This window comes from Sapajus apella, unplaced genomic scaffold, assembly GCF_009761245.1.
Source record: "Sapajus apella isolate SASKATOON/1434 unplaced genomic scaffold, GSC_monkey_1.0 scaffold1, whole genome shotgun sequence".
Taxonomy (NCBI): Eukaryota; Metazoa; Chordata; class Mammalia; order Primates; family Cebidae; genus Sapajus; species Sapajus apella.
The window spans coordinates 72112276-72139296 of NW_022436941.1; the positions used below are offsets into that span (position 1 = coordinate 72112276).

The following is a 27021-nucleotide window of genomic DNA, read 5'->3' on the forward strand; positions in this document are numbered from 1 at the left end:
CTGCCTTGGCCTCCCACAAAGCTGGTATTACAGGCATGAGCGAATGTACCTGGCCTCTTGCTTTGTTAAAAGTCTATCTGATACCACTGCCTTTTAATTGAAATATTTAGATAATTTACATTTAATACAACTTTTGATATGGTTAAACTTAAATCTACCTTCTTGCTATATGTCATCCCTTTGTCCCTATAGTCCCTGTCTTCACTTTTTCCTCTATATGCCTTCTTTTATTATTTCATTTTATCTCCTTTGTTACATTATTAGCTATAACTCTTTGTATTTTGTTATTTTAGTGTTTTTCTATGATATACAGTATGCATGTTTAACTTACCATAGTTTACCTTTGAGTGATATACTACTTCACATATAGGAACCTTATAATATACTTACATCTCTCCCCTCCTGACCTTTGTGTTATTGTTGTCATTTTACATTTACATATGTTATAGATCCCACCATACATTGATTGTTACTTTTGTTCAAACAGGTAAGATTTGAAGATATTTAAATAATGAAAAATTTAAAAATTATTTACCCATGTAACTACCAATTCTGGTGCTCTTCATTCCTTTGTATAAATCCAGATTTCAATCTAGTATTATTTTCTTTCTGCCTAAAGCACTTCCTTTAATATTTCTTATAATGTGAGCTTGATGGTGATAAAAGTCATAAAAAGTTTTTTTTTTTCTCTTTATTTTTTCAGAGAAACTCTTTGGTACATATAGAATTCTAGGTTGACAATTTTTTTCCTTCATTAGGTTAAAGGTGTTATTCTATTTTCTTTTCACTTGCATTCTTTCAGGCAAGAAATCTGCTATTACTTTTGTATAATATTGAAGACATTTAAATAATAAAAATTTTTTAAAAATGTTTACCCATGTAATTACCAATTCTGGTGCTCTTCATTCCTCCGTGTAAATCCAGACTTCAATCTAGTATAATTTTCTTTCTGCCTAAAGTACTTCCTTTAATATTTCTTATAGTGTGAGCTTGAATGGTGTAAGTTTTATATGTCATAAAAACTTTTTTTCTCTTTATTTTTTCAAAGATACTGTTTGGTACATATAGAATTCTAGGTTGAAAATTTTTTTCCTTCATTAGATTAAAGGTGTTATTCTATTGTCTTTTTACTTGTATTCTTTCAGGCAAGAAATTTTCTATTACTTTTGTATAATATTGAAGACATTTAAATAATAAAAATTTTAAAAAATGTTTACCCATGTAATTACCAATTCTGGTGCTCTTCATTCCTCTGTGTAAATCCAGACTTCAATCTAGTATAATTTCCTTTCTGCCTAAAGTACTTCCTTTAATATTTCTTATAGTGTGAGCTTGAATGGTGTAAGTTTTTATATGTCATAAAAACTTTTTTTTCTCTTTATTTTTTCAAAGATACTTTTTGGTACATATAGAATTCTAGGTTGAAAATTTTCTTCTTTAATTAGTTTAAAGGTGTTATTCTATTGTCTTCTCACTTGCATTCTTTCAGGCAAGAAATCTGCCATTACCTTTGTCTTTATTTTTCTGTGCATGTCTTTTTTCCTCTGGCTGCTTTTAAGGTTTTCACCTTATCACTGGCTTTGAGTAATTTGATTATAATGCTCCTTGGTATAGTTTCCTACATGTTTCTTGTGTTCAGGGTTTGTTGAGTTTCTTGGGCCTATGGGTTTTTAATTTTTATCAAATTTGGAAAATATTCAGTTATTATTTCTTTTTCTTTCTGGCCCCTCTTTTCCCCTTCAAAAACTCTAATTATACATGTATTAGTGAAATTGACCCATAATTTATAGTTATTGTTCATTTTAAAAAATTCTCTAAAATCTCTAAGCTTCTTTTTGGAGTTCCTATTATTTTGTCTTCAAATTTAGTAATATTTTGTTCTGCACTGTGCGATCTGCTGTTAATCTTACTCATTGTGTTATATACCTCACTCATTTCTAGTGTGGGATTCACTTCTACAAGTGTAGTTTTCATTTCTAAAAATTCAATTCACATTTAAAAAGCTTTAATGTCTCAACTTTATGATTATATAGAATATAGTAATAATCATATTAATGCCATTATCTGAATTCGAACATATGTGTCAGCTTTGAGGTCAGTTTTGATTTATTTACCTCATTATGGGTCATATTTTTCTGTTTCTTTGCATGTTTGGTACTTTTTTGTTGGATGGCAGATGTGAATTTTATGTTGTGGGTGCCAGGTATTACTGTATGCCTATAAATATTCTTGAGATTCATTCTGGTTTACAGTTATATTACTTGGAAACAGTGTAATCCTTCTAGGTCTTATTTTTAAGATGTATTAGGTGTGACTGAAGCAGATATTAATCTAGGGTTAATTATTACCCACCACTGATGCAAGATCCTTTTGTATACCCTACCCTATGCTTGTGAATCATGAAGTTTTCCAGCCTTGCTGATAGGAATAGGTATTACCCATTTTGTGTGAGGACTGTTAACTGCAAGTGCAGGTTACTGTTACCTCTAATCCTTTCAGGTAGTTCTTTCCCCAATCTTGGGCACTCTCCTCACACACATGTGCTGCAGTACTTGGGTGACTTCACAAAGACAACCCTATGCAGTTCTTTGGAGTTCTCTGTGTGCAGCCTTGTCCTCTCCATTATCCTACCATGTCAACTGTACCTTTGTTGGTTTCTCTAAACTCTTAGCTCCACTTCCTCAACATAGAAAGTGTGTCAGGCTCTACAGGGTTCTCCCTTCTTTTTCCATGGCCTGGAAATTCTATCAAGGTAGTAATCTGAGGATAATCATAGTGCTCACCTCTTTTTTTCTCCATCCTTCAGGGACCACTGTCCTTCATTGCTTGATGTCCAGTATTTTGAAAATCATTGTTTCAAATATTTTGTCTGTTTTTATTCAGTTCAGGAGATATGGTAAATCCATCATGGCCAGAAAATTGATGCCAAAAAATTTACTCTGAAATGTATATGGAAGAAGCAGGAGCAAAAAAGAAAGACTTCTCCTATAAGATGGTGATTCTCTGTTCTCAAACCATAAGCATCAGCATTACCTGATAACTTGCTAGAAAGGTAAATTATTGGGTTCTAACTCAAACTTACTTAATTAAAAGCCATGTGGGTGAGGGCCCACAAGCCCTCCAATTGACTCTGATATACACTGAAGATTGAGGTTCACTGCTAATAAGATATTAAGATAGATACAAAGTTTTAATTATAAAAATAACATGCTACAATAAAGCAAATATAGAAAAATGTTAATAAAAAATGTAGATAAGTGGTCATTATAAAACTTACAACTTTGCTGAAAAAGAAAATATGATACAGAGGCAAAGACAGAAAAACAGACCAAAGAACATAATAGGGAGCTCAGTGACAGTCCTGTGTATACATAGGCATGCAATTATATTGATATACAATAAAGTTTGCATAGAATTAATAGGAAAAAGTAGCCTTGAGCAGAGAAAACTTGGAGCTGGATCACTACCTTACACCATATTCAGTGGTAGACTCAAGATGAAAAGATCTAAATGTTAAGTAAATCTAAGTAATTAATAGAAGTAAATGTGTCAGAAACCCTTTCTTCAGGAATGAAGAAAACTAACTAATAATGATGAAGCATAAACGATGGATTTGTCCTTATCCATGTTAATCTTTTTTGTAAACAAACAAACAAGATACCATAAACAAAGAGAAACAGGCTATGGGCTGGGAGAAGATATTTTGAATGTTTCAAATGACGCATGCAATAACTGAAATAGACAAAAAACTGGCTGGGCACGGTGGCTCATGCCTGTAATCCCAGCACTTTGGGAGGCCAAGGTGGGCAGATCACCTGAGGCCAGGATTTCGAGACCAGCCTGGACAACATGGTGAAACACTGTCTCTACTAAAAATACAAAAATTAGTTGGGAGTGGTGGTGAGTGCCTGTAAGACTAGCTACTTGGGAGGTTGAGGCAGGAGAATTGCTTGAACCTAGGAGGTAGAGATTGCAGTGATCCAAGATCGTACCACTACTCCAGCCTGGGTGACAGAGTGAGACTCTGTCTCAAAAAGAAAAAAAGAAAATAGACAAAAAAAACTACTACCAATTAGTCTTTACAGAAAAATGAGAAAAAAGAAAAAAAAAAAAAAAAAAAAAACCAAATGGACAAAAAGAATAGGAAATTTACAGAAAGGTAAACCTTAATAGCTGGATAGTCGTCAAATACCCCAGGAATCAGAAAAATGGAATTTAAACTAATACCAAAATACAATGTTATGTCCACCAAACATGCCAAAGTTAGAAAGTCACATATCGTTTGAAAATATGTGAGGAAATAAGAATCTTCACGTCTAGCTACTGATAATATAAACTATTACAGACTTTTCAGAAAGTAATTTAGCAGAATTTACTAAAATTAAATAGTCCTGTGACTTAGCAATTGTATTTTCTCTAGCAAATATATGCTAGAGAAATTTTCACACAGGTCCATATCATGACGTGAATTAGGATACTCACCACTGCATTGTCTATGGCAGCGGGGAAGTAGAGAAACTGGCAGCATCACAGGTGTTCATCACTAGAAAAATAGATAAGATGCAGTGGAGTCAAACTGTATTTATTTATATGAACATACATAACACTATTCTTTCTGTAGTTATTATTCACCCAAGAATTCCAACTTAGATTTTTCTATAAGTGCTTAAAATTAACCAATCTGTAGTTTCTTTTAGAAAAAGCCATTTATTTGGCTGGGTACAGTGGCTCACATCTGTAATCCCAGCACTTTGGGAGGAAAGTGAGAGAACTGCTTGAGGCTAGGACTTCAAGATCAACCTGGGCAATATAGTGATTCTCTATAAAAAGTTTTTAAAGTCGGATTCTTGTCTCACTTATAGGAATCATTTGGTATTTTACTTCCGTTCTTATTTTACTATCACCACTAGTTACACTTATTTCTACTCTACAACATGTGGTTTTGGTCAATATTCTTGGATCCCAAATCTACTTTTAAGATTTTCCATTTCGTTGGAGTATCCCCTAGTACTTCTTACAGAGGTAAATTCTGAGTCCCTGAATTCCCAAAAATGTCATTATTTTGCCCTCCAACTTGAATAACTTGAGGCTTCTTGTATCCAAATTGCTGGTGACAGTTCCAATGTCAATCTAATCCTATTCACTTTGTAAACACTTCCTTTACATTTTGGAAACTTTTCAGATGTTCTTTTTATTTTTAAAATGTTTTTGAGGTACAGCCTCACTTTGTCGCCTAGGCTGAATTGCAGTGGCACAATCTCAGCTCACTGCAACCTCCGTCTCCTGGGCCAAGTGATCCTCCCACCTTAGCCTCTGAGTAGCTGGGAATACAGGTGCACACCACCACACCTGACTTTTTCTAGAGACGGGGCTTCACTCTTGCCCTGGCTGGTCTCGAACTCCTGGACTCAAGCAATCAGCCCACCTCAGGCTCCCAAAATGCTGGGATTATAGGTGTGAGCCACCACACCTAGCCAAAGATGTTCTTTACATCTACTCTAAACATGAAGATATATCTAGAAGTGTATGTTTATAGTTTTGCTTGGTACTAAATGGCCTCATTCCAGTCTGAAAACCTATGTTGTGCTTCAGCTCTAGGAAATTTTATTTTTCTCCCTTGTTTCCTTTGAAGGCTCATGTTGGAACATGAGAACTTCTCTTCCATATCTCATTTCACATTATTTCTTAGTTCATTTGCATTACTTTTGAATCTAAACCTAAAGCTTTTTAATTTGCCCTTTAGGTATCTTTCTACTTTCCAGCCCAGCTGTTTGACCATTCTATTTTACATTATAAAGACATCTGAATCCTTTCACACAGCTTGTTTTCTAAACTCAATATCCTTCTTTATCCCTTGGAAGTTATCATTTTACAAATTGATTTCTTTAGATATTGGTGCTTCTGTTTGGTAACTCTCACGGTGTTACTTTTTTTCAGTTTCAATTACTTTTGTTGTTTTCACCTTACTGTGAGCCTGAGTTACTTGCTTATTGCAAACTATCTGCACTAATGGTGGACAAAAGGAAGAACATGCCAATGGTCAGACCATGCTAGCTCAAAAGGGCTATACTGGTTTTCTTTCTTTCTTAATCTAGGTACCCACACTAATTACTCCTGCTTTGAACCAGATGTCCTTTCTGCACACAGCCTGGCATATAAAAGGTGGTTGAACTAAACCAATTCCTTATAATGCAGTATCACCACCATTCTTGGTCCTTTATGTAGTCTTTCATCTGAAGCAAAATCCACCTTTCATGGTAGAATTCTCTGGTTCTAGCCCTTCAAAGAATTTCTCAAAAACTATGGATTCAGTGTACTCCCTTCTTGTTTTGCAAAACTGGTTAAGACTATTACATAACCCCTTTGCCTATCGGAGTATTAATAATCTTTTACATCCTTTATAGGTATGTGGACAGGACGAGGAGATTAAAGCATGCTCCATTTTTGCTACCTTGAATAATTTATTTCTGACAGTCAAGTCTGCAAACAATTCTTCCTGTTCTTGGGAGGATGAATGTTCCTTTGAGGGATGCTGCAGTGAAGGATGCTCCAAATATGAGACGTTTAGCATGCATTCTGGACCAACATTAGTTCTCAAAGTATTAGGTTCTTCCTTTCACGAAGATGACGAAACTTAAAATCATCCATCCTAAAATCCATGTTCTCTGCTCATGCTTTCATTTTTTTTTTAACAGTTTTTCTTTAGTTTTCTGACAAGGAAAAGTTTGAAAGAAGAGCAACTGAAAAAAGATCCTTCTCAAGTTATATGTTGAACACAAAAAAGGCTAATTTGATTAGATTTAAGGAAAATCAATATTTATAGGCTTGTTTTCATTAAAAATAAGCTTTATTGAATCCCTTGAGGGGAAAAGCATACTTTTACAGCTTAGATGTCTTCCTTTCCCAGCGATGCAAGTTTCTCAAATTTTATCCTGAAATGAAATTGTGGGCTGATTGAGAAGCTAAATGGGCAGAGGCCTGACAGATCACCATTGTCCCTGGTTGTTACATTAGAAAGGAAAGTTGTAACAGGATTCTTTGTGTCTGTCTCTTTCCTAAAGATTCTATAGAAAGGTTCAGAAGTATTTTGATTGTTCTCTACAATAAAACCCAGGTTGTTCTCTTAAAAAAAAAAAAAAAATTAGGTGTTTTCTCTAAAACAGGCTTTCTCAGCTTAGCATGAGATTTTCAGGTGGTTGGATATTAGACTGTACATTATGGCTGACCACAAATTCTAACCTTGAAAAATTGCGTCCTGAAGAGACTGTAGAAAATAGCATTCTCTTCAGAATTTTCCAAAATTAAATGACTACTTACTATCCTCTGGACTTATGAATTCTGTATAGAATTAGCAGTCCTTTTAATAAAGTTTTATAATTTTCTCCATATTTTTCTCAGCAAATATTTTATGATGTTTATATTTCTTGTGGTGGTTGTGAATATATTTTTAAATATATTATCTAATTGGTATAAAAAATTAGCAGCTTTAGATAGAAGAATTTTGTCAACTTTTTCTGAAGGTTCTTATTTAGAAACAAATGCATATCTGGAGGTCTGAGTTGGCTGCCTGTCTAGATTACTTTTTTTTTTAAAGAGGCATTTTGTTCACTTGTTCATCAATTAAAGCTATTGATGAATCATAATTATATCAATGTCTATTTTATAAGAAACCTATTCACTGAATATTAAAAGGCTACATAAGAATGTAATAGACTCAGTGAAAAAAAAAACCTTCCAAATAGATTTCACTTGTCAGTCTCCGAGAAACATTTCCCATCTTAATAGTTTCCTTTAGAATAATAACTTGAGATAAACTACACTTTTTCTACACCCAGATATACATGATTTTAATGCTCAAAAAAACTGTGCATTTTTCATGAGAATTTCTCTAACCCTGAATTTTGTAAATAAACCACAGTTTAAGCATCATTAGTTTGTTATCTATCCTCTATGTGTTGTTTCAGCTAAATATACACAAAAATTTGGAATGCTGAATAAATGTTGGTTGATAAAATGTTAACATAGCTGCTAATAGGGTTATTTAAAGTACAGAAAATTAAAAGCTTAGTTCTGCTTATGGCAAGTTTTGTGTTTAAAAGTATTAAGTATACGTACGTCTTCATATCCAGTCCAAAGAGGTCAGAAGAATATTTACAAAATAAATATGTAGGGAATTTTAGAATTTCACTGATTTACATGAACTAATGATTCCTTAATCAGCATAAAACTTTAGATTATGTCAACAACTGTATACTGCATACATTGATCATATCATTTTTACTGCTAAAATTTTTTTATTGGCCAGAGTAAGAAATTTTAACCACTAAAAGATAGTTGTGGTTTTGAGGAACTGCTACATAATACTCATTAAAGTAAAGTTAGTTATGGGTATAAGCCTTAACTACAATTTCCTCAACAGTATATAAACTAAAAATATCTTCTTCACTTCCTCAAAAAACTTAATTATTCTTTTATTCAAATTTTGAAATTTATTACAACAAACTTCTAATTAAAAGTCCTGTCATTTAATTTTAATTTTCCAATATTTTCAAAGAAAACTTGGCTATACTACTTCTCTTGGTAAAGTTTCTTACTCAACTTTGTGTTGCAAGAATATTATAAAATTTTAATTAACTACAGTAGGACAAAATACCAGTGATATAACTATCTGTTGCACTTAGAATACTTCAATGTAATGTGCAGACAGTGAAGTTAGGGTTAATGGAACTGAAGATCCATTGTTCTGAGAGGCTTAATTCCTTTTCCAAAATTATAATCTATGTATGTGTTCAAGGTAAAGTAGTTGAAAACTTCACAACTATACTTATTAAATGTATTTCTGATTAAAAGTAGAATATGACTGTGAAAATCTGAAATCAGTAAAAGGAAAAAATTAATATTTAAAAACAAACTAAGAATAAAGGGAACACCGAGACTTGTCTTAAAGAAGCTGTCATTCTTTTTTTTTTTTTTTTAGAGATTACAACACACATACAATAAGTGAATTTTATCAAAATACAGCACATTTCTTCTACTATATCCATAAAAATCAATTCCTATGTAAATAGTACTGAAAATCAACTAAAATGAGTTAAAATTTACAAAGAGTTGTTAAAGGGTTTCAATCAAAATTATTAAAACTATACAGTACAATAACCAATTGATAACATCTTGAAAGAAGTGCAATATTTGAGTTCACATATTTTTAAAAGTGCTGCCTATTCACTCTGACTAGCAAGAATGGAACATGAGTCCAACTCGCTTTTGCAAAAATAATGTGGGTTGGTGTTTAAAGCTAGTCTTATAAAAGTCTTAATTAAAATCAAGGTTGATAAAGCATAGCAGATTAAAAATTCCCAAATTGCATTTTAGTAAATAAAATGAAGTGCAATAACCAAATATTGCTCTAATGAAAGGTTCCAGACTAGCCTCAACTAAACAGTTATTGGTCTTCTATGGCACTTTTTCTGGTCCAAATAACCATGCATTAATCCTTACCATTGCATGTTACTCAAATTTTATTTGATTACACAAAACAAAAACAAATAAAATTAATGGTCTGGATAACAAAATTAATAAACCTCTATTATCATCAAATATTTGTTACAGTAACTAGGAACAAAGGCAGTTGGTGGTAAAACACTATTACACTGATACACGTAGAAACCCTTTAAAGACTCTGAAGTGTTGAGTTCACATTTAATGTTACCTGTAGAAACAGCCCTTTATTTGAACACCTTTACAAACTGGTAGGCCTCAAGGACCCATCCCTTTGCTCTACAACTCTCCACAGCAATTCTCTATCACTGTGCCAGTTTCACAAACTTACTTTGGTTTCCTAGCTCCATGCGTACTGTTTCCTTTTTTACTTTACCAAGGCAATGCAAGGCCAAACAGAAAAAAGAGGCTTTCATACTAAACTTTCTTACGTTTTGTGTTACAGGCAACACAGTCTTAAAACTGGCCATTTTTGTTTCATTTGCTGCTTAAAATAAAAATTATAAATTAGATTTAAACGGAGCACTAATTATAAAACAGATTGCAAGTACCACCATTTGCAAAAAAAAAAAAAAAAAAAAAAAAAAAATCAGGGGATTTCCATAACACAGAAAATGCATGGACATGCATCTACAGTAGAGTTGAAATTTTCCTGTGACTAAAAAATTAAAAACTGAATCACCAGTAGCAAATGTATAGTCAATGGCTATGACAAGAACAGATCCTGTAGAGCTCATAAAATGCAATTATTGTCTTTTTTGCTTTTTAAAAAAGACATTACATATTTTATTGCATTGTTCTCTTAATAAAAACATACTGCCACATAGCTTCCCCCGTCCTCATTCTTTGCTTCCAGATTTTTATAGAAAATAACTGTTTTAATCTGGCCTTGGAAAGTGAACCCACCAGCACCAACTTCACCTACTCACTCTTCAGTTCAATATGCACATAGCAAAAGCCAACACTTCAAATATCTTGCCCACATCAAAAAAAGTACTTTCAGGAGAAAAACATTAATACCAGTTGAATAAAAATAAGGGCATAAAAGCTATGAGATAGATAGCTCTGCCATCTGTCTCTGGGCTAAAATCAAGGCTAACTATTGCCTTGCACACAGTTCAGTCATGTATGAAATCCAAAAATAAACCTACAATCTATACAAAAACAACACAGGTTTGTTTTTGTAACCTTGATTGCTATGTTTAAAAACCTAACAAGTTTTATATGGTATGAATTCAACAGTCTTCTTTATATTCTGTACAGTGGTTCTTTCCCTCTAACCACAAGTTCCATTACTTCATTAATGTACAAATTTGAACATAATTTTTTGAGTTCTTCTTTATATATAAAAATAGTCAAAATATTAATTTCCCCTGCAAGTATCTTCCAATAAATCTTGCTGTCTTCCCCCCCTTTTTTTTGTCCACAGTGCTTATGAGGAAACTTCTCGTACAATGATGAGTTCAACTGTATTCTGGAAAGTTTTTAGCAAGGACACTGCTTGTCCATGTTCAATATTTATAAAACTGTAGCCATTAGCCTAGAAAAAAGAGGAAAAATGCTTTTAGGAAGTACATTTTCTAGTAATTTATTTGCATTTCTGTCAAGTAATTCACAAACCTGGAAGAAAATATGAATCACTTTGACAACTTAAAATAACATACAGATTCACAGGCCCTACCCAAACCAAGGAATAGTCTCTGAAGATGGAGTCTAGAAATGTGTATTTTGTCCAATTTTTCAGAGAATTCTTATGTAGTAGCTCAATATTAGGAATCACTTATGTAAGAAATAATGTCAGACATGGCGTTACATAATAATAATGTGCATCTGAGGTGACTAAACTGTGGGGTAGCAGAGGGCAAGGCCTAGTCTTCCCATTGTTGTGAGCCATCACATCAAGTCCACTGTATTTCTCACAATTAAGGTTAATATTTACTGAGGTTCTACTGTGTATCAAACACAGAATTCTAAGTGTGTAACATGAATTAGATCCTTTGATTCTCGTAATGCTCAAAAAAGATTCTTTTACCATCTTATTTTAGAGAAGAGAAAGCCCTGGCATGGAGAAAGTAACTTGTTCAGTTACAAAACTGAAACCACAGATTCCCAAATGGTTCACAAAAATAATTGTGTATAACTGTATGAGTGAGAGAGAGAGAGAGAGAGAGAGAGAGTGTGTGTGTGTGTGTGTGTGTGTGTGTAGAGACAGGGAGGGAGAAAAGGAGAAGAAAGAGGAGAATAAATGCTAAAGACAATGTAGCAAATTATCGTGGCTTTTCTCTAAGCTTTAAATTATTAAAAAAAATTTTTTAAATTAATTTTATTTTAAAAAAGTGTTGGAACTAGAATTCAAACTCAGTCTGGCTTTCAGAATCTGCAGCTACTAGGCTTGAATGTCTGTCTGGTTTTTTTGTTTTGTTTTGTTTGAGGGTTATTTTTTAGCTCTCAACTAAGAACAGTGACAGTAAGAGTAGAAAATGAGAGCTACACTTGTGTCCTAGGCTTGTCTTCCTCCTAAGACTACAAGCGTTTAGGTAAAATGAGTAGCTGAAAGAACAAAGAAAAGGAGGGGACAGAGAAAAATAAGAAGAGTTTCTCAGATTTAAAATTTTTCTTCTCCATTTCTGAAAGGACAACAGCCCACATCCAAGAAATGGTACTCTAATCCCCCTCAAATTAGTAAAAATTAGCATTCCTGAACTTAAACAAAATCCTATGATGTATCACACTTTTAATCACAATTTTTAAAGTGAATACATTTTAAACTCTGAAAACAACAGTGTTATAAAATGAAAAATAAATAAATAAATATTTATTTTAATTACCTGAATAATTTTATCACCTGGCTGCAGTAATTTTGATGCTGGTCCTTCAGGTTGTACCCTTGTTACAAATATACCCTTTAATAACAAAAAATAATAATTATTTAACTAAAAACAGTATGCATAAATAATAGAGTAACAAGGAGTAATTTTTCCACCACATCATGCGAATATTTGAATCATGGTACGAGTTTTCTCCCTGACTTCTCTGAATAATACTGTGACAAACTAGTTCTTTTTACCCCTAGTAATTCTGCCGTTACTGATATTTGTTAAATAAAATTACTTCAATAGATGCGTGAAAAAGCGTTAAGACAATTAAAAATCACTTGATAATATCATAAACATTCAAAGTTTTTGGTTAAATTGCTTTTCTTCAATTAACTTGAACTTATCAAATTATAAAACAGAAAGCTAAGAAACAGCAAGGGAAATCAAGGTGATGTCTACCTAGACTTACATAAACATCTGTTTGATTTTCACTTACATATAAGAAATATTGAATTAGTAAATAAAGCTTTATAGATGTTTTGAGAATATACAAAGAAAACTTACATCATCATCAGGTCTGAATGGGTTTCCTCTACCCCCGACACCACCTGATATGCTAAATCCAAGTTCTGGATCTTTTTCAACCCTCACTCGAATCTGAATTAATATGAAAATAAAGGAAACCATTACTATTTCAGAAAAAGTTATAATGCAACAACATCCATATTTAAATATTGATGGATTAAGTCCACGCAAACATAAATAAGAATTCATAAAAAATAAACATTTGGTCAGATGAAGTGAAATACAACATAGAATATTATGTTAATGAGTTAGTGAGTTAAAGGCAGAGCTGGGATTATATAAAGCATAGCTCCTAATTTTATTGCTAGTTTTATGAGGATAAGGAATCAATTAATACTGAACCTGTTTTACTTTTTAGACATCACAGATTTTAATGACATAGTACATAAAAACAAAACATATATATCAGTTTACACTTGTGGGACATCTAAATTACACAGTATCTCTGTTTACTGGCTTGTTTCATAAGATATCTAAAAGATCCATTGATGGTTTTGTGATTATCAACTCTTCATTTATTGAATCTGTTTAAAGGCTTCAAAGGAGTGGGGATTTTAAAACAGGAACTAGTTTTTATAACCATGCTATAAAAAAAGATGCAAGAATGAAACACTCCCTTTCACCAGAGACACAACCAAAATGAATAAACTGTTTGATCTCTACCTAACTTTCTAATATTATTGATCATGTTATTAATAACTATCAAGATATATGAATGTGTGGCTCACTTTTTAATATTAAATACTCAAAGTAGTTTGAAGTCTGTAGTCCAATTTCAAAATCTAAGGAATTAAGATTTTAAGTGTCACAGAACAAGTTCAGCTTAATGATCTCCTATTTATATTCGTAAGAAATGTCTGACTACTGGAGTATCAACCAGTTGTGGAAAAGCAACTGTACTAAAAAAATCAGGCCCAAAATCCTAAATCCTATATGATCACAAAGTCAAATAAAAATTACCAAGTTTAACACCTTATAAATGTAACATAAAAGTAAAACTTTAAACAAAATGGTAATAACTATGTTAAAATTCTATATGGATTTATTGCTAATAATTAAGTAACCTATAAAAACACATAAAAAGCTTAGTCCCATATTTCAAATAGTCTTGATTATTCTTACCTCTTGTTTTGCCAGTTCATGGCCTTGTCTAGGAGAACAATGGGGCTGTGTATATGGAGGCTGGTGGGCCACTTTCAGCATCAAGTAATCAATTAGTTGTTCTCTAGAGGGATGCCTTGCCACAGATGCCTGAGGGGGATGATGTATTTGACTATAATTTGCCTGAGGCCTGAGAGGCTGGCCCATCTGTCCATTACTCAAAGGCATCTAAGAAAAACATGAAGTATCTTAAAATGACCAATAATAATGTCTTATTTCAAATATTTGGATTTCTTCTTGGAGCATCACAAAAGCACTAGAGTTTTCACATTCTAAGAAGTCAAACAATACCATGCCACTTACTATTTTTCTATACTTTTAAATCTTAAAAGCAATAAGCTATTAATGTCTTAATTCTAAAGTTTCCTGAGTGCTTGTTAAATTCACGTTTTTAAGCTTTCAAATGGAAGTACATCATGTCTACATTTAAATTCTTTTTTGTGAGCAATATTTGTATTTTCTTAGATCTATCTTACAGTAACCAAATGTTAAAATGGCACATAGTATGTCAAAATTTTAAAATTTAAGCCAATCTATGAGATGTGTATCTTTTCTCATACTAAATCAAACACACATACACAAAAGACACATTTGCTGATGTTTTTCTTCAGAAAAAAACTAATTTTGTGGTAAAAATTCTTTCCAAATTTGAATATACTTTTCTACTTTTATTCCCTCCTTTCCAAAATTAACAAGTCAATTCAGCTATCTATGTAGTAGAAAACTGACTTATTCCTTGTATGTATGTTAGAAACTTTTACAATCTCTTAATAATTCCATAGACTAATAGCCACAAAAATTAAATGTTGACATTCTACCCTATTATTCACAAAGCAAAAAACAAAAAAACTTGAAATTATTGGTTTGTTGTTGTTAAAGATCTTTGTTTTAATGCCTCTCATTTTTTTTTAGAAAATAAACCTGACTTAAAATCAGCTTTGTAGAAATGTGGCTAATAGCTTATTTCGGTACCATGAGGAATATATCTTTAAAATTAAGAGGTGGGGTGCAGTAGTTCATGCCTATATTCCCAGCACTTTGGGAGGCCTACACAGGAGGATTGTTTCAGGCAAGGAGTTCAAGATCAACCTGGGCAAAACAGCAAGACCCCATCTCTTAAAAAAAAAAAATTAGCTAGGCATGGTGGTACACATAGGTAGTCCCAGCCACTTGGGAGGCTCAAGTAGGAGGATCGCTTGAGCCCAATAGTTTGAGGCTGCAGTGAGCTGTGGGCAAGCCACTGCACTCCAGCCTGGGTGACAGAGCGAGACTCAATCTCCAAACAAACAAAAAAAGAGGTTACAGTCACACTACAAATATTTGCATATAAAAATATTTGTGTGTAGAAAAAAATATTTGTTGGTTATTAAGAGAAAGAAAATCTCATTGACAAGGGAATTATGGGAAAACTATGAGGGAAACAGTTGAGGTTCATTTCCCTAAATTATCCAAAAGTAGAAAAGTTTGGAGAAAGATATGGCAACAGTTTCACAACTGCATGCTTTTCTTGGTGAACCTTGCTGAAAGATACAAAGTAGCTTAGCTTTGGTGAAGATTTGTATTTTTTAAACAAGGCATTCTATTTCACTGTTAACCTGTGTTATTGCTGAGAACTTAAATTCTGATGTCTGGGAACACACATGCATATTTTGTGACAGGACACAAGGATATTACTCTACGACAAATCTTATATTGGTTAGAGAGAAGAAAAATGAAGTGCTATATCAGTCCTACATTTTTGGGGGAAAAAACCTGTTTATTACTTGATCACTGTAGGCATCTGGTTTGCCCATGAGTAATTAACTGGTTGTGCTGTTGCTTTATTAGTTACACACAATTCTGCAAATAGCCCACGATTTTGTCTATGTTTATACCATTTATTCCTGCATGCAAATTCAGTATCTTTCTCCCGGGAAAAATCCAGGTAATAATTACTACTGGCCTTAAGACTCCGTGACACTAGATATTTGGTCTTGCCTACATCGTTGTTAAACATACACATGGAATATATTAAGCTACAATTAGCAGATGGCTCAGGAAATTAAAAAGTATTAAACTCAGTAACCCTAAACCACTAAATGTATGTAATTAAAAAACAAAAATAATGTATGTAATTAAAAAACAAAAAAACAAACAAAAAACTGGATGACAAAGCTCAGTTAAAAGAAAAAAGGGTAAAATAATAGAAACTTATGAACTTATATATTAGATGATCAGGTGGCTATTTTGAAGAGCAACAGAAAAGTTTTATGTAATAGATAACAACGCTTCATAATTATATCTGGTCATACTAGAGGCATGGAATCAGGAAAATAAGAAAGAATAGTTGAGGAAGGATAGTAAAAAATTCTCTCTCTGGCACTGGCCATATATAGTTAATTGCAACAAAAGTACTAAGAACACAACCATCATCTATTCTACCATATACAAAGTCTTTCAAGATGATTTCTAAGTATATTTGAAGTAATTACATTTGACTTAAGTAATAATAAAAGATCCTAGAATGAAGAATTTAACACAACTTCATCTTCAATTCTCCAAATAGTTTTACTATCAGGAATACCAAAAAGGCCTTGATTCAAATGGTAAAATAAATAGGTGGTACAATATAATAGAAATTTCAATGCAAAAATAAAATAATTCTCCAGCATGGAAAAATCATGGAATAAACTGAGAAATAGTAGACAGGGTCAAATTCTACTTTGTATATCTGATATTTTTAAAATCCTTACTAATCAAGGAAGGAAAGCCCTCAAAAAAGTACTTTCAGCTAAAGCACATATTTCTACTCCAAAAGTTGCAAAATATAGAAAGCTCACAGACACTAGATTTTTTTCTCTGAGCACCTACTTTCATCAAGCTGTCTGGAGGAACATCTTTGTGACTAACTGTGGCTGATGAGTAGTTCTGCTGTCCTGAAATGAATATACCATCTTGACAAGGATCTGTTGGACTGGATGTCTGGGGATGCTTCAAATGAGCAGGAAATAAAAAGTAAACAAATAATGTTCTTTAAGATATGAAACCAAAATGATGACACTTGAGAGAAGATTAGGACAAAATATTGCCAAATAGTGCAAAGATGAAAACCCAAATCAAACACTGCCATCATCACTGCCATCAATTAGTATCTTTCACTTCTTCCAAAGGTACACAGCAAGATGTTCGTTTTTGTACGTTATGAAAAGCTTATATGAAAATATATTGTTAATCTATTTATGTACGATACACACATGTAGAAGACAAATTCTTCTGTTTGTTCTTTTTTCCTTTTAGGGTTTTACTTACAGTAATACCTAGCTTTTGCCACCTTTGAGCAATAAATGTAGTTATTAATTAATAAAAGTTTAGAGTCTCAAACGTTAAGACCAACTAAAACACACTTGTGTTGAGCATTATAAAAAGATTTTTGGTTAAAAAAAAAATTAACTGCTGTTCTTCTAACAGAACAGTAAAACATGGGATATTTCCCCCCCGCTAAATTTTAATGATGAGCCAATACACTTACAGTCTTATAAAATTTGCTTTATTGGGATAAGATTAGGGTGTGAAATTATATAAAATTTGCTTTAGCTTAATTCTGCCACACTGATACTAATTCGATAGTTCCAAAGTACTGATTTGGAGAAATGTTATTAAAACCAATTAACTGATTAATATCTTTATAGGCCAAATAATATCCCTGTATTATACTTTCCCAAACTAGGGGAAAAACAGACTCAATCTCATTATCCCTGAATCCATCTTTCTTTCTTTTTTTGGAAACAGAGTCTCACTCTGTCACCCAGGCTGCAGTGCAGTGGTGTGATCACGGCTCACTGCAGCCGTGACCTCCTGGATTCAAGCAATCCTTCCACCTCAGTCTCCTGAGTAGCTGGGATCATAGGTATGGTGTTACCACACCTGGCTAATTTTCTCATTTTTTTGGAGGGGTCAGAGACAGGGTCTCCCAACATTGCCCAGGCTGATCTCACATTCCTGGGCTCAAGTGATCCTCCTGCCTTGGCCTCCCAAAGTGCTGGGATTATAGATGTGAGTCACTGCACAGAGCCTCTGAATATTTCTTATTATAAATATGCCAGGAAGCAAGACACATATGTTTTTCACTTCAATTTTAGTTCTAAAGATCCCAGATGTATTTTAGAAAACAGATTGTGATAAATAGCGCTACTGTTACTTTCAAAACAATTTACAGCTAGCAACAAAGAAATGCAAACTACATCATATTGAAAAAATAATCTAAAATCTACTTTGTTATATTACAGCATACATATAAAGGATTTCTAATTTAATCATAGAAATTATATCTGTAACAGATCTATCATATGCAGTTAGTTCAAACCATGGCTTAGAATTTTTAGATGTGGTTTGATCTAATTTTGTGTATTTATGCAATGAATACTTTATTTTCCTTCTCCCTTTTTGAGATGTGCTTTGAGAATACATAATAATGAATTTAGCACTAGCTTGAAATTCAAACTCAAGTGTGAATGTATGTTTATCTACTTTTTTAAAGAACAAGCATACCATGAAGGAAAAAGTAAAATTCAATGGACTCAAAGGCTCTGAATTAAAAATAAAAAAAACAAGCACAAAATGTTACTATAAAAGTATCTGGAAAATACAATTGTTCCAGGTGAGATAAATGGCAAAGATTATCCTCGATAAAAGCCACCAATCTTTACCCCCATGGACTCCTGGAATGAGGGACTGATAATTATTACCCTTCTCTCACATATTTTAAATTGGGTGGTTCCTGGCTGGGCACAGTGGTTCACGCCTGTAATCCTAGCACTTTGCAAAACTGAGGCAGGCAGATCATCTGAGGTCAGGAGTTCGAGACCAGCCTGGCCAATGTGGTGAAACCCCATCTCTACTAAAAATACAAAAATTAGCCAGGTGTGGTGGCAGGTGCCAGTAATCCCAGCTACTCGGGAGGATGAGGCAGGAGAATCACTTGAACTCGGGAAGTGGAGGTTGCAGTGAGCGGTGACCGCGCCACTGCACTCCAGCCTGTGCAACAAGAATGAAACTCCATCTCTAAATAAGCAAATAACATAAAATAAATTGGGAGATTTCAACATGACTGCTGCCACTCTAACAGCATAGGAATCACATGGTGGCAAGTGACAAAAGACAGGGTAATCTAGGTCAGGTACAGCCAGAGCAAAGATAATCCAGGAGACTGCTCCTAGTCCAGAACACCACAGAACAAACCCAGGGATATATTAAAATGGGAGATACCATAGCTCAGGTAGAAGTGAAGGACCCAGAAGTAAGCAAAGAATTCACATGGAAACTATGAGGAAAGGACAAAATAGGGTTATTAGAGAGAAAAAAGTATTTTCAGGATTGAAGGAGAGGGGTAGAAGAAAATATTTTAGAGACCATGCTACCACTTCAAGTTGTTGTGGGAAAAAAATGTTAAAACAGGGCCAAGCCAGAGTTGTTCTTTTTCTTTCTCTGCCTTTTTATCCCCCCAACACTTAATTTTGGTTAAAATCATAAATCTTTCTTCTTCACTACTAAGGAAATATGGTAAAAAGTGAGTAAAAAAGGACTGGTGTTTTGTCTTTTCATTGATACTTATTACAATTTCTACAGCCTCACAATTAATTGTGCTCAGTGAATTATGATTAACCTTAGTTCAGGTTAGTGCTTTTTCTCAGTCAATTCTCAATCGCTGGAATTAAAATTTTTCCTCCCTATTAACAGCTCTCTGAACTACATATAGCATAGCCTTAAAATCTTTAGTCAGGAATAGAAAATTTTAATATTAAAAGAAAAAATACTACAAACAATAGTTTTAAAAAATCTCTCAGTTATTCCTATTGTTCACTGCTTTTTGCATAAACAAGAGCTAACTATATCATTATTTTATGACCAAAGAAACTCAAGAGATACTGACTGTATCAGCTTTGAAGAATGATTTAGAACTAAGCCATGGAAGAACTCAGAGGAAATCAAGGTTTCTACTCTAACCCAGAAACATTAAAACACTTAGAAGTGTTTCCTGGAAACAATCAAACACTTAAAATTTTGGGTTTTCTCTTCTACAAGCTAAAAGTATTGGTCTAATGTAGGTACTCACTCGAAAAATGTGCCCACCAGAACCTCTTCCGTCTGCAACACTCAAGGCAAGACTGCCCTGGCTGCCATGCAGATCCCTAGAGCTGCCATAGTGAAAACTGCTTACAGCAGTAAAATTGGAATTAAAGGACCTTGACAGCATGCTCTGAATAAAGAGGGGACAGAGTTAACAGAGATTAGTGTAGCATGCAAAATCCACAAGACATGTTATATACGTAGACTTATTCACAAGTAACCCCAAAGCCACAGAAGTATCATGCAACACCAAATTTTAAGAGCCACTGAAAGAAATTGGAACCATTTACCTGTATTTACATGACGACATACACATATACACGTATTACATGTAAATACAACCATTCACATGTTTAAGCAAAGGAAGAAAGTAGACATATACTGCTTTTGGAATGCTATTTCCTTTACTTCTAACACATCTTATATATGTTAAAAAAAAAAAAAAAAAAGGAATTGACACCATATGCAGTGTATGTGTATCTAAAGTCATACCCAGAACATAAACGAATTTCACTATCTAAAGATAAATTTTACTAACAACCAGTAATTCTAAGTCAAATGAATTTTTAGAGATTCTATTTCACTTTATAAAAATTCTAACATATTAAACTGAGCATTTAAATATACATACCACAGCACAAAATGTATTTGTATAAATACCATTTCAATTTCTTTTTTAAGAGGTAGACTCCCAGTCTGGAGTACAACAGCATGCTCCTGGCTCGCTGCAGCCTCAAACTCCTGGGATCAAATGATCTTGCCTCAGCCTCCTGAGTAGGTAGGACTATAGGTCCTCGTCACCACACCTGGCTAATTATTATTATTTTTGTAGAGAAGAGGTATCACTACACTTATCCAGGGTGGTCTCAAACTCCTGCCTTTAAGCAATCCTTTTGCCTCAGTCTCCTAAATTGCTGGGATTATAGGTGTGAGCCACTGTGCCTGACCACATTTCAATTTCTAAAAATTACCTTCCATATTTAGAAAAATATCTTGCAATAGAAAATAGTTTTAACATACACAAATTTATGATATACCCTTTTTAAATTTACTTTTTAAAGAGACAAGGGTCTTGCTATGTTGCCCAAGCTGGCCTCAAATTCCTGGGCTCAAGCCATCCTCCTGCCTCAGCCTCCTGAGTAGCTGGAACCATGGGTGTGCACCACCATGCCTGGATAATTTTATTTTTCATAGAGACAAGGTTTCACCACATTGCCCAGGCTGATGGATGTAACTTTTAAAATGCTCCTGCTGCTCCATAATTACAAGAAGAAGAAAATGAGAAAATGTGTGGCAAATTTTCCCCAAATAAACTGGTATTAAAGATCACTGTATTTTAGGAGTTGGTGGCCTTTGCTGCTTAAATTTGAAGAGCCATTGATGGAATCCTCTCACAAACTGAGTTCATATGAATAACTAATTGCTAATCCCAGAACGGCCTGAAATGCACTGCCTGATTCCCACTGTTCCACTTGTTTATTCCCAGTTTCCTGAACTGCTGTTCTTTCATGAGTGCTTTTAGTCATGTCCCTGAGTACTGAGGGCTTAATGGTCAAACTGGAGAAACCACATTTTGAGCATGACTTGTTATTAAGAAATACAGAAATATCATAACAAGAATTTCTGTATTACTCTTAGCAAATATATTCCTTCTCAAAATTTTGAAGTTGACATCTAATACCAAGAAACATTACAGGATTCCAGGAAGGAAAGGATCTATAGAATTACCACATATACTTCCAGTTATTCTGTGAATTTTAAGTAATGAATAAATAAAAAGCTGAACTTACAGCCCAGATCTGCATTTTCCCAAATCACTTCAACAAAGAAAATGATTTAGCAGAGGCAATTCGGCGGTTTCATAAACATTTGATTGGAATAAAAAAGAAAATCATTCATGCATACATACATAACAGACACACACATTTGTTATCCAGAGAGCTTTAATGTGTTATTGACTCAAGTGGCCTGATTAACCCTTTTAATGATATACAGATCTTGCAGAAAAGCTTTCTCTGTCATCTCCAAACATATGAGCTTACTATAAATATTTCACTGACAAGTAAGACCGAAGCTCAAAACAGGTCTGGTTTTAAATTCAGGTTTGTGCACAGACATCCACATAAAACTGCTCCCTGTCATAATACATTGTGCAGAGCTCAATTAAATGCTAGGCATAATGTCCTGTGCAACGTTGTTCATTACATACTGATAGTTGTATAATAAAAAGTGAATCTAACACTTACACCATGTTGTGTTAATCATATTATCTGAGTTCTCATAAAGAATCTGAGTAAATGCTGATAGTAACTATTCAACTTTAAAATAAAAAGTTCTTATTCCTTTTCAAATTTTGCTTATTAAATTAATTTTGAGATTTTCAAGGTGACATCTACTTTCTATTTTTGGGTTCCAGATACAGTTTTGTTTTGTTTTGTTTTGGCAGTGGGAGGTAAGAGGGGTGACTATTAAAAGGTCTAAAAACTACTTAAGCTTCAACAGATTATTATTACTCTCAGCTGAGCAAATTAGCTTTTAATTTGGGGACTTATCTCATGAGGTAAGGCAGGCATTGTGAAAGTCCCCAGGGAAAATCTGTAAACATCTGCTTAGCCATCAGAATTAAGATTGTGGGTGTAAAGGAGTGAATAGAGATTCTCCATCATCTTCTAACACTTTGAACCAATGCTTTGAAGTTTGGAGTCTAAATCCTGCTGCTATTACACTAGTTAATTAGTAAATATATGTATGTAGCACTTACAATATGCTTATAATGCGCACACATTTTGACTATATTATCTAATGCCTAAGGGCATGAATGTAGCACAAAGTAGCTTCTATAAATAAAACAGGGACAATTTTCAGAACCACAATACATGATATTAGAATTTTTTGAACATATGAAAAGAAAGTAACCCCACACTACAGACTTACAGAAAGAGTTAACTTTCACTGGCAAATTACTCAAATTATGCTTCATTAAGGATTATTTTTATTGAATAAAATTATTTTTAGGTGAATGGGGTAGAATCACATTAAACCACTCTCAGACAACTCAAAAGAACCATACCTAACATTATATAAGCTAAAGTACTATATCTGCGCAGGAAGTAACAGTGGCTTCACTTTAGTCAACTTGCAATTTTTCTGACCAGCTTTAGAGTTGTTCCCTCTCCTTCACGTAGCATATATATCATCCTGGGAAAATTACTTAATTATTCTGTGCCTAAATTTCATTATTGCAAAATGGGATAATAAATAAATGATGCTGGTTCACATACAAAGTAAAACACACAGACACACAGGTCAAAATGAATCTTTGAAAATCTCTGAAACTACTCAGAATATACAGTTTTATTTATAGAGCCCATATAGTAATGTTTGAAAACCACTGACCTAAGTTAAAGGAAGAACAAAGGTAAAATCTAGGTTAAGTTAGTTATTCAAACCATGCTGCCTTAAAATAATAAATTTCTAGTAGTTAATGGTAGGCAGGACGGGAAAAGATACTGAAATCTTAAGTATGTACGTATCACTGAATTGGAATGGCCTGTTCTTTGGGATAATAAGCGTGTCTAGCAATCTTAGCAATTTAACATTACCTAACCTAAAACAATACATCTTTTCAGTATCTCTTAACAACACACTTTTTTCTTATCCCACATAATTACTGCCTAGAAAAATTCACTCATCACCTGGTTTGTATCTCAAATTTGCATCACTAATTGTAGTAACGAATTGTGTTCCATGTTACTTGCACACATTATCATCACATCAAATTCAATATATTCAAAACCAACTAAGTTAATTTTTTGCCAGACTTTTATACTATACCACAATGTTTTAAAGACTTCATTTCCCTAACTACCAGATCTTTTTTAAAAAAATATTTGGCAGGGCATGGTAGCTTATATCTGTAATCCCAGCACTTTGGGGGGCTGAGGCGAGAAGACTGCTTGAGGCCAGGAGTTTGAGACTAGCCTGGGCAACATAGCAAGACCCTGTTTCTATTAAAAAATAAATAAAATAAAATAAATAAGGTTGATGACCAAATATCCCAAAGCAGAAACCTTGGCTACGTCTTGAATATTTTTTCTTATTCAATCCCTAAAACTAAATAATTTTAACCCAAGTGTTTTTCAGACTCAACACCACTAGAGCTGAAACCCTAGCTCAAGTATCTGTTATTTGGCTGTTTTATTATTGAAACTGTTTCCTAAACTACTTATCAATTCATCCTGAACCCTTTTCCCAAAGAGATCTTAAAATGCTCTATCTGCTCAAGAAATAATAGTGGCTCTCTATTGTTTATTGTGCCAACTTGAAATTCTTCTGATAGGCTTTAAAGTTATTTCCTCTCCACTACATAACACACATTTTCCTGGGAAAATTACTTAATTATTCTGTGCCTAAATTTCCTTGTGGTAAAATGAGGTAATAAAAATATCACACAGGACTCATGTGAACTGAAAAACATTTGTACAGCAAGGTTATTTTACAGTGATAGTTCTGGCACTTTGTAAATACTAAATAAGCTGAACTGTTACATATTATGACTTTCTAATATCCATAATCTGGCCCAAACTTTATTATGAAATGTTCTCAAAATAAATCCCTAATTCAACCAGGCTGAACTCCTTGTCTCTCTCTGCTCTCAGAACTCCTTCTTGATATAACTTTTATCTTTACCTATTAATCTTAATCCTATTTATCAAAATTTTGTTTTTCAAAAAGCACTGTTTCTTGAATAAGCCCATCTTCTGTGACTACTCTTGCATTTGCCATATCATTTTATTTTTCAAAATGAAAACATTTTAGAAATTTATCAAAAAGTCCCCAAATTTCATTGCATATAATTACTAGCAATATATTAAAATTTCATCTTTTGAACCAGTTATTTCCTAAATTATGAAATAATTTTCTGAACTGTATTTTCTGAAGAAGAGATAATGACTGATAATGAAATCATGATGTATCAAATTTCTTTTGAAATTTCTATTTTTGTTATTGTGTGTGTATGTATGTATAAATACGAATGTCTCTATTGACATTTTATTGGTATTGACAGATAAATATATATAAAAGAAATATTATTCAAGATCATCATCCGTAATAGGTATTTGAAACAAATTTTTACAATCTAAACAGACAGAGACTATCTTCACTTTCTAAAAAGACCTTAATCTTTGATACAAGAAATCTGTTTATATTTTAAAATTAGGAACTATATTTAAAATTTTAAGAAAAACACAATTATTTTACCATCATAAAATAACCTACTGCACAATAAAGGATTTGACTGTTTAAAACAAATTTAATCAGCTGATAACTTTTTTTTTATATTTAAAAGATGGTGATGATGAGGATGAAGATAATAGCAATAAACACTTATTTAGCAATTAGTTATATATGCCAGGTACCATTCTAAGTGCTTTGCATATATTAACCCATTTACTTTTTAAACAGTCCTAGTAGTTCCTTTCATGGCACCTAATATGCACATGAAGCAACCAACATAAGGAAAGTCAAAGTTACCTGTCCAAGTAGCTAACTGAGCAGCAGAGCTAGGATTCCGAAATGTTAGACTAAAATGTCTCTCTGTTTTTTGAAAAAAATTTAAAAAGTAAAAAATTCTTTAAAAATTTAAATTCTTTTAAAAACGTGGTTTATAAAACATATGAATCCATTTAAAATAAAACTTTCACATGCGTTAAGTAAAAGCAGTCTCACATATGAATACTTTTTAAGAACCGAGAGGCACACATTGCATACATTTAAGAAAAACATGGAGAATAAAATACCCTAGAAGGAATATAGTAGAGCTACAGTAACGGCAGGATATATACTTTGGTATTTGCTAGAAGTGCTTCCCAACAAATGAGCTACAATACACTATAGTGCAGTCAACTAGTAGTCTGGAAGGCGGGCGTATCGGCACGCATATGAGAGAAGCAGCACCCCTCATAACTTCAAAGTGTGATATCCTTGGAAATGGGAGTTATCAGCTGCAGATTTGTGTTCAGGCACAGTTTGACCTATTTCTTTTCTCACAAGGTTTCTCTTTAGTTTCAATCAATTAATTCACACCTCTAAATTACCAGTGGACACAACTGAGAAACTACTGCCATATACTCTTCAAGAAACTGTACCACGAATTTCAAAATATGTAAGTATTTTAGGCAATTTTAAAAAAGCTGAGTGGCACACTGAACAATGAGATAGTTACTACTTGCTTCTTATTTACCCAGGTATATCTCTGTCAGACATGAAAGTAGGAGAACAGCCATATAAGATGGAAACTACACAGAACATAAAAATCGAACTCATCCCTTCTTCCAAACCTCCTACTCCTCTCTCTATGCCCACTAATAGATAAAGACATTCCCAACAACCAGTCATTCAAGGCACAATAATCTCAAGCTTTATCCCTTTTCCTTTCTGATTATAGGAATATTCAATCAAAAGTAAATTCTTGTAAAGTCTATTTCAGAACTCTCTCTTGAACTCATTTATCTTAACTCCACTGATAACAGTTCATATTTCATTTTTATCTAGATCATTAAATAGCATCATAACTCAATATCTTTGACTATAGCCTCTAAAATCTAGTTTCACACCATCACCAGAAATTTATTTATAAAACACATCTGCTTAAGAAATTTCCAAGTGCTTTAGAAAAAGCACACAAGTTCAAATAGCCTCAACAGTGTGTACAGAATTACTAGTTGAAATAAATTGGATAGATGAGAATGAAGTAGCCTAATACTTATGGATGTTTACCAATTTAAAGTTTACTTGAAGTTGAGAGGACTGCACTAAAAAGAACAATTATAGGCTCACATTTCATGTAAACTTA

General features: G+C 33.3%; 1 protein-coding gene and 1 long non-coding RNA gene across 8 annotated transcripts in view; both read right to left on the minus strand.

Moving 5' to 3' along the window:
* Positions 1 to 866: 866 nt before the first annotated feature.
* Positions 867 to 5262, minus strand: LOC116552712. Its single transcript, XR_004269503.1, has 2 exons — positions 4483 to 5262; positions 867 to 2939 (listed from the first exon to the last, which is right to left on the minus strand). It is a non-coding gene; the product is annotated as an uncharacterized LOC116552712 (long non-coding RNA).
* Positions 5263 to 8936: 3674 nt separating this feature from the next.
* The window catches only part of ERBIN (erbb2 interacting protein), a 140157-nt gene continuing 122072 nt past the window's right edge, over positions 8937 to 27021 (minus strand). For 2 of the 7 annotated variants that reach the window (XM_032279407.1, XM_032279398.1), the window contains 6 exons: positions 20152 to 20295; positions 16911 to 17030; positions 14022 to 14228; positions 12879 to 12971; positions 12327 to 12401; positions 8937 to 11038 (listed from right to left, as the gene is read on the minus strand). In XM_032279407.1, coding sequence (XP_032135298.1) covers positions 10931 to 11038; positions 12327 to 12401; positions 12879 to 12971; positions 14022 to 14228; positions 16911 to 17030; positions 20152 to 20295 — 747 coding nt within the window. In that variant the 3' untranslated portion in view covers positions 8937 to 10930. Of the gene's footprint in view, positions 11039 to 12326; positions 12402 to 12878; positions 12972 to 14021; positions 14229 to 16910; positions 17031 to 19060; positions 20061 to 20091; positions 20296 to 27021 lie in introns of those variants that run through there. The other 5 variants (XM_032279424.1, XM_032279417.1, XM_032279435.1 and 2 more) reach the window with 5 other exon arrangements.